We start from the raw sequence: 8,801 nt of genomic DNA on the forward strand, positions 1-8,801 counted from the left end.
CTAGATACAGAACCATTTTGGGCTTTTTAATACAAGTGGTTTTAGCAACCCGGGTATCGGTACCAGAAACAGATAAAGCCCTAAGCATTGCTCTGCAAATACAACCTCAAATTTGTCACAGCAGCAGGATGGCACAAAATACAATCTTGTATACATTGAAATATCAACAAATTTAAGTATAGACAACTATACTCATAACTGACAAATAATCTATTCTATAATACTTCGTTTGACATAAAATATTTTGACTGTGACTCTTAATTTTTGTAATTATCTGCAATTAAATTTAAACTAGAGTTTAACTACAATGTTTATTTTTCACGATTTACATTATTGCAAGAGGTTGCTTGTTTTGGCTATTTCTATCACAGGAACTTACATGCTTTTTAAAATTGTTAACCTTATTAATTTAGCTCTGCTACTGAAACATGTGCTTTGGGGTTTTGCTTTTTGGTTTGTTTTTTTTTTGTTTGGTTTGTTTTTTTTTTTTTAAATGCTCTGTGGTATTGGAGAAGATTATTCTGCAAATTGCTGCATACAGGTGGGGAAAAGTGAATTTACACCTCAAAATACTCTCTAATTGAGATATTTGCATTGTCTATTTCAGACACCAAATATTTTCTTTAGTAACTGAAACTTCCATGTTTCAGATATTGAAGTAGTAAAATCAAGATGACATTCAATGCAACATCCTGTAAAAAAGGCAACAAACCATTGCAACATTGAGCTGCTGGGGAAAATACTATTTATTATACATTTAAATACAAATTTGAAATGTGTTGTGGACACAATCTGCAGGGTTACAGGTAAAAAATAAAAACGTACAAAGTTACGTTCTGCATCTCTCAAGTTTGACGCTTCAAAAAAAAAATTTCACAAAGTACCAAAAAAGTTCATCTTTGTAAGAACAGCAAAGATTATAACCAATACAATCTTTTGCTGGGCCGATTATTTTTGTTCCCTTCCCTGCGTAAAGTACCTAGAGCTTGTCAAGAGTCCGTCGAAGTGTGACCAGCTTGAAGGAATGTGTGATCACCGTTCGGATGGGTTCGTCCCGCAGTGAGTCCTAACCCTACACAGTCGTTTCGTGTTTCCACAACCCAGTTCTGATATTCCCAGTACTGTCCGCAGTGAGCAAGGGGCCGTCCTGCCCGCTGCTTTTAAGGGGTCCGTTCTGAATGGCTAAATTCAAGCCGTAAGATTTCTGTTGGTTTTCAAGTTCGACCGCTATGGGTTTCCTTAGAATCTCTTTTTTGTTGTTGGCGGGTATCGTTTTTTCCGTATTCCTGCCGCTTTTGGGAAGGGTGCTGCAAGCATCGCTGCTGTCTTGTTGGGACTGGTTGTACTGCCTTTCCCTGTAGGCCAAGTAGGCCCTTCTGCTCCTGGAGTGCCCTTCGCCGTTGCTTTGGCGGCTTTTGGGCAGGCCGTTCTGGACGCTGCCCTCCACGCTGGTGGGCACGTCGTAGGCGTACTCCCTCAGCACGGCCAGCCTGCTGGCACGGTGCCCCTTGCTTCTGTTCTTGTGGTGCCTGCTGGGGTGTCCGTTTGTCCGGAACTGGACCTCTAAGGGTGCCACGTGCATTTTGATATCATTATCCACCGAGTGCTCGGTGAGGCTGTTGTCCAGCTGAGGACCCGTGTTCAGGGGCAGAGAAGCGGGGTGGCACTGGGCCGCCGCGGCCTGTAAGTTTGTGAGTTTACAGCCCTGAGAAGAGTTTTTCAGGCTGGAGGCGCTTTTGTTGGTGCAGGAGGATTCCGCGCTGCTGTTGGTGCACTTGGGGGCCTCTCCGTTGGTCCCGCTGGAACTGGAGGGCTGAACGTTCACCTGCACCGAGTAGGTGCTCCTGCCAGGGCAGCAGGTGGTTATCCAGGCGTGCCTGACGTCCTCCCTGTTGACGCAATGGTGGACCATCAGGAAGGCGCTGAGGCTTAAACAGGTGGCCCCAAAGAAACAGCTGAAGATGAGGTCCATGGGATAGTAGAGGGAAACCGACAGAGCTCCGAAGATCCACAAAGCCACGTAGAGAAGCAGGGTGAGGCCCACCCCCAGCAGCTGGGCCTGGAAACTGTGCTCGTTCTCCAGAGCAGACGTGGACACCAGTGACACCGACAATGAATCCTGGTGAGCCAGCTCCCCGTGTTCGTTGGTGGCCAGGCGCTGCTGCTCCTCAACAGGCTCCTTGAGTTCGTACTTCCGTTCAGGGTGACGTTTCAGTTGTATGAATATGCTGAGGAAATACATGCAGTTTATGAAAATGATAAAGCTCGCTGGTCCATAAAATGCTCCTAAGCTGGGTTCCCAAGTCATCCAGCAACTGGAAAAGAAACAAAATCAAAGAATCAAAATTAATGTCTCCTCACAAGTCACGCTTTACCAGTCCTTAATGGTATTATGAAACAATCTTGGCTGTGTCCCATCTTCTGGAAGAATCAGAATTAATTACAATGACTACTTAGAAAAGCAAACCCACAGATCATAGAATCACAGAATGGTTCGAGTTGGAAGGGACCTTAAAGATCATTGAGTTCCAACTCCCCTGCCATGGGCAGGGACACCTCCCACCAGACCAGGTTGCTCTGACAGAGCTCTCAGTTGTATGGTACTTACTAAGGAGCATTAGGTCTGCTGCCATAATTTCGGATGTTTGCTGCTGCTGTTATTCCACAAACTATGATGGGGATCCCTCCACCGATAAGGTAGAACCTAAAAAAGTAAAGCCAGTGCAAGCTTAATGGCAAATGGATTTTATTCAGTCACCAGGAAGGAAATGAGAGCTCTCCAGGACACTGGGAATATGCAAATTCTTTAAGAAAATAAATAGGGTGAATCAGGTTTGGGCTTTGGCAGTATTTCCTCACTATGATTTTTTTCCTCCTGTTGCAAACCACTTCTCTCACAGCTCCTCACCTCTCTCACAGGCACATACACGGTGAGAGGGAAGAAGCAAAAGCTGGGGGTCAAAAGTTGTAAACTGCTGGAAAAGAATACAGAAACTTAGAAGAAAAATAGTAAGTGTTACATTCTTTTTGCCAGAGATGAACTTGCCTGACGCTATGTTCAGAAGATCAGCCATAAGAACTCTTGTTGCTTGGGGTTTTTTCATGTGGAGGTGTTTGGAGGGGTGGTGTTGGTGTTGTTTTGATTTATTTATTTTTAATGGCCTCTATAATTTCATAGTATATACTTCCTGCTTCCCTGAAGTGGTAATAAAAACTGTCTGCCTTCCCAAGGATGAGGGCACACGTTGTTGGAGTATCGAACTTTTCATTCCTATTTCTGCGAATTCACATTGAATTCATTAGTGGCAGCTCAATAATTACTGACAATCATTCAAATTAATGGCACTCTGTCCTGCATCTTATGTTAATCCTGTCCAAAATCATGTCGGAACCCACAGTGAAAACTACTGCTGTGACACATGCATGGGGAGTTGGTTTGTCAACAAGAGACACATATTCCGATGGTCCTGGACCTTCCCTCTGCATTTCACATTATTCAGAAGAAGTTACTGCTGTCCCACTTGAGACACAAAACAACAGTCTAAAATAGATTAAGTCTTTCTTGGAAGTCTAGGTACACTAAATCACAGAATCACAGAATCACAGAATCTTCTAGGTTGGAAGGGACCTTAAAGATCATCTTGTCCAACCATCAACCTAACTTTGACAAAAATAGACACCCACACAACAAACAAGAAGCATCACCATCACTAAACCATACCTCCCAGCACTACATCAACCCGTCTTTTGAACACCTCCAGGGATGGTGCCTCAACCACCTCCCTGGGCAGCCCATTCCAATGTCTGATAACCCTTTCAGTGAAAAAATTTTTCCTAATATCCAGCCTGAACCTCCCCTGGCGCAACTTGAGGCCATTTCCTCTCATCCTGTCGCCTGTGACTTGAGAGAAGAGACCGACCCCACCTCTCTACACCCTCCTTTCAGGTAGTTGTAGAGAGCAATAAGGTCTCCCCTCAGCCTCCTCTTCTCCAGGCTGAATAACCCCAGTTCCCTCAGCCTCTCCTCATAAGACTTGTTCTCCAGACCCCTCACCATCTTATGGTTACATAGTCACTGAATCCTACAAAGATCAAATCCTGTCATTGGTTTAGTCCGTATCTTGAAACAATGATCAGGGTGGGTTTTTTTTCTGTTCCAAAAGGCCCTTTGTAATTCTGGAAATGCTTAGGAAGGAGAAATATAAACAGCGTGGAGGCAAATAGAGAATCAGTTGTTCTGCCTCCTTAAACTCAAGGAACAGGATGGCTGATAACAGCAGGTGATGGGTTCCAAACAAACAAGCAGCTCTCACACAAGCTCTTTGCCCTTTGCCACTAGGGGTACCTTTGTTTCAAAATAAGTTTAAAAGACAACTGAATGAGAGAAAAAAAGAAAAAAAAAAGTCCTTCTATGGCTGTTCCATGCAAAAACCTTGCAGATCCCTTATCAGCAAGAAGCTGGACATTGAGAAAATTTGAAAAATATGAAAAAAAAGTCATGACAGATGTTGCAAAGGCTACTCAGTACCCTGCTGGAAGGCACACAGCTGGCGATGGGCTTGACATCCTACAGTCAATAAAACACGTTTACTTTTTTCTTAAAATAAAAATTGCAAAGACAGCACTTAAGGGGGTATAAATATTAACCTTCTACCTTGTTAAAGATTTCTATAAGCTTGCATATAGTACTGCAAATTTTAGTTGACAATATTCAGAAAAGCATTTCTGGTTTTTGGCATCTCTGTACTTCAAAATCAAGCTTTCTAAACATTTGCCTAAACTAATCAAAGTTAATCAACTTCTGCCACCTTGTGGAGAATTTCAGCTTAGCAGTTTTTAATTAATACCCAGAGGCTCAGGAAACTACATGAACAAAGTATGTTAATGTTTTCTATTAAAAGCATTTCACACATGGTGAATTTCACAGCTAATTCATTTTTCCCATTTCAGTGATTTCAGAAATAAAAACAATCTAAGAGGAATGCCTCTCAAAGAACACTACTTTCATTTGATAATGAGTGACGCCTATTTTTCAAATTCTTTATAAGCAATCTTTGGAAAAACTTATTAAGCTTTATTTACTTAAATTGCAGTGTTTGTTCCCTGCGTGATAACTCAGTTCTCCACATTCTTTTATAATACTTTAATGGGAAGTGTTGCTATCTAAATTCCTAATCAAAGCTCCAATGGTAATGCTGAAATACTACCAATTACTTAATTTACTAATCAGGAACACAGCATTGCAAGAGTAATATGCTAAGACCAATCGTCCTTCCCCTCATCTTCCTTGACAAAAAGCTGAGGAACAGAAAATCTGGAAGGGACTTTATGGACCTGGAAAGAAAATCTTCTATGAAAGGCACTTGGAAAAACCAGTAGTGACCTGTCACATTTTCTGGTGAGAATGTGAGCGTAGAGACCCAGGAAATCCTGAGCTGTGGATGTGAATGAGGGGCTCACCTCAGCATCGGTCTGGGTGGAGGAGGTGGCTCATCAGGATCTTGACATCTTTTTGCTTTTTTGGTTACTTGCTTGTAAATATTACGAGAAGTCACTCCCAGCCACAGGACTGTCGCAAGAGTGGAATAGTGGAGAATTATCCCAACCTTAAAAAAACCCAAATAATAAAAATGAACCCTCAAACATTTCCTTTATACCAAATTAAAAACTAATTATTTAACGCATAACTGGCATAAAGCCTGAATTTTCAAAGCCTGAGTTCAAGAGAAGAAAAACCCCTCTAATTTTAATACAACTGTTCTAAATGCCAAATCATTGTGGTTTTCAAAAAAGGCAAAGTATGTTATCAAACCCATCTTCCCACCAGGGGAGTCTGGGAAGGCTCCAGAGATGCAGTTTCCTCTAGTGGAAGGAAAACTTAATAACACAGGAAGAACTTCGCTGGCCAACATCTCCCATGTTACACATCAATAATACACTTTAGGAAAGTGTATTTTATGAAACACTTTAAGATGTTAAATTTTTTCTTTAAATGTTTACAATTTTATAAACTGAACAGCGTTTTCTTTAGAAAAGCTCCATGAATTCCCAAATTCATAACTGAATTAGAGATGGCCAAACCTCAGCAGAACAAATGATTATAAAAGAGGAGTCTCAATAAAGCTGGTGATATTTGTTTGGAGAAAGCAAAAGTTGACTTGAAATACTTCTTTCTCCCTCCCTTCAGGATATACTGAGCAAATAGAAAAATATATTTTAATAGCTATGGAAATCAGTTTTCACATGGTCTGTAAAGGCTACAACATAGGCCTATAAACCAATTCCATAACAAGCAAGTTTCAAAAATAAAACTAATGGGTAAAATTTAATTTTTTGTTATAGTGTTTTGAACAAAAAAAGAATTTCTGTTGCACTTCTGAAATACTTTTCCAGTTTTCAAGTAACAAATTAGTTTTATCTTCATGGTTGGACGAAAATACAAGAGAAATCTGTAAAGGTAAAAAAAAAAGATTGGATTTTTTGTCTAAATTTTACATTCTGGTGAAAATGCCTGTACAGAAGGTGTATATGTATGTAGGAATATGACACTGGTACCTAATTTTTTCAAGCATTTGCATGTTTACTTACTGCTTGACAAATGCTGGCATTCCTGGTCTGAGTTATGCCTCCAATAAACATCACACACGTCAGGAAAATATGAAAGCTCAGGTTAACCAGCATATGCCAGCTTTTTACACTGATCCTGATCACACTGTTAAAAGGAACAAATTAGACAACATAAAACACAGCTGCATTATTGTCTTTCAGAAACTAGCAAGATACACTCGTGATAAATGAGATATAATTACTGTTAATGATTGTTTGACTACCACATAGTTTGTAATCAAATATAATCTCTGGTCTTCATCACAAGAAATTAAACCACCCTCCTATTAACTAGCTTTATACAACTATTTGGGGCCTGATTCAAAAATGTTAGGCTTCAAGCTTTCACATTAACAGAAATGTAAAAGGCTGAACAGTTTGTTGAATTCTGCCATCATTCTGGAGTGGTCTCTTCTTTCACCATGAAGCAAAAGTGAAGAATTATAGTTATGAGAGCTAAAGTGTCCTACTCCAGAACAGATGAAATAGCCACTTGCTTAACTGTTGGTTTGCATCAACAAATTTTGTAGGAAAAAAAAAATAAAATCAAATGCAGATTATAGTGTTCTTATCAAAAAGAAAAGTAATTTTTTTCAGCCTAGTAATTTTGATTCTTACCTGTGATGGTACACGTAACTGACAATGATCATTAACAGGCACATCAGCAAAACCATGGCAGTGGCATAAATTACTGGATGCAAAAGGTCCGCTGGCTGCGTGTATAACTCAGCTCCTGTCAAATCCTGCCAACAAAAACAAAATTAACATTAGACCACCTTCTCTCTTCATTTTGTGAGGTTAGGGGGAAACGACAGACGAAACACAAAAGAAGAGCAGTAGTAACAGGAACCTTCTAGATGAACCTGTTCCCCCACCACAACCTTCTAATTATTTATTATTTGATGTTCCTGCCTTTCTTCCACAATTACTGGCTATTCCAGCTGACCTTTACAGATGCAGTCACACATCTTAAATTTCATATAAGCTTGAATATACAGAGAAGTTAGCAGCTTCATTTTTTGTTTCTTAAAACTATTTTTTTCTTTTTGAAACACTTACATGTACAGCATGTAGAATGGAGTTTCAGTTACGATTATTGTCTCCTGCAACAACCCAAAGAAGGTTAAAGAAAGTGCCCTCAGCAAGTCTGCAGATGATGCTATAGACTGAGGAGACTGATCAATAGATTGGAAGATATTCAGAGGGATGTTCAGGAGCCAGAGAAATGGGATGATAAAAGATTGTGAAATTTAGCAAAGGGAAATATGAAAAGATCTGCACCTGGGATGGAATAACCCCGAGCACACAACAGTACAGGCTGGGCACTGGACGGAATAGAAAGCAACCAAAGAACCACTTGAGGGGACTGCAAGACAGAAGTTGCCGACAAGTCAGCTGTGCAGTCTGCAGCCCAAGGCCACACTCCAAAAAACCACCACAAGCAGGTGAATTGATGATTCTCCATCTGTACAGCACTGTGAGACCACCTCTGCAGAACTGTCTTCAGTTTGAGTCTCACCAGTCCAAGGAAGGATCCAGTACATTCTGGATGCAACAAGTCTAACATATCACTGGGATGAGTAATGAGCTGAAGGACCTAATGTCGAAGGCTGAAAAAGCTGGATTTGTTAATCTTTAGGAAGTAAAGGCTGAGAGAGCTGGGGTTGCTCAGTCTGGAGAAGAGAAGGCTCCAAGGAGACCTTAAAACAGCGTTCCAATAAGTAAAAGGGGCTACAGGAGAGATGAGGAGAGACTCTTGATCAGGGAGTGGACCCACAGGACAAGAGGTAATGGTTTTAAACTGAAAGAGGGGAGATTTAGATTAGATATTAGGAAGAAATTCTTCCCTGTGAGGGTGGTGAGACACTGGAACAGGTTGCCCAGAGAAGCTGTGCCTGCCCCATCCCTGGAGGGGTTCAAGGTCAGGCTGGATGGGGCTTGGAGCAACCTGGTCTGGTGGGAGGTGTCCCTGCCCAGGGCAGGGGGGTTGGAACTTTAAGGTCCCTTCCAACCCAAACCATTCTATGATTCTAAAAGGAAGATGGAAGAAGTTTCATTGTTATATTGAACTACCTACTGGGACTGTATTAAGAAGACTGAGGCAAACTCTTCTTGGAGCTGACCCATGAAATGATGGGCAGCTACAGACATTAATCAGCATTGTGGAAAATGCTGATTAGATACATGAGATAAAA

The 8,801-nt window shown here is 41.0% G+C and overlaps 1 protein-coding gene across 1 annotated transcript; it reads right to left on the reverse strand.

Annotated features, from left to right (window-relative positions):
• Positions 1 to 728: 728 nt before the first annotated feature.
• On the reverse strand, positions 729 to 7,369 carry LOC106885131 (adhesion G protein-coupled receptor A3-like). The gene is made up of 5 exons (XM_014937048.1): positions 7,225 to 7,369; positions 6,589 to 6,712; positions 5,461 to 5,606; positions 2,609 to 2,704; positions 729 to 2,315 (listed from the first exon to the last, which is right to left on the reverse strand). The coding sequence occupies exons 1-5, from the start codon at positions 7,278 to 7,280 to the stop codon at positions 1,073 to 1,075; spliced, it is 1,665 nt and encodes a 554-aa protein (XP_014792534.1). The 5' UTR covers positions 7,281 to 7,369; the 3' UTR covers positions 729 to 1,072.
• Between the last annotated feature and the right edge of the window lie 1,432 nt (positions 7,370 to 8,801).

This window comes from Calidris pugnax, unplaced genomic scaffold (assembly GCF_001431845.1).
Source record: "Calidris pugnax isolate Ruff unplaced genomic scaffold, ASM143184v1 scaffold49, whole genome shotgun sequence".
NCBI lineage: Eukaryota > Metazoa > Chordata > Aves > Charadriiformes > Scolopacidae > Calidris > Calidris pugnax.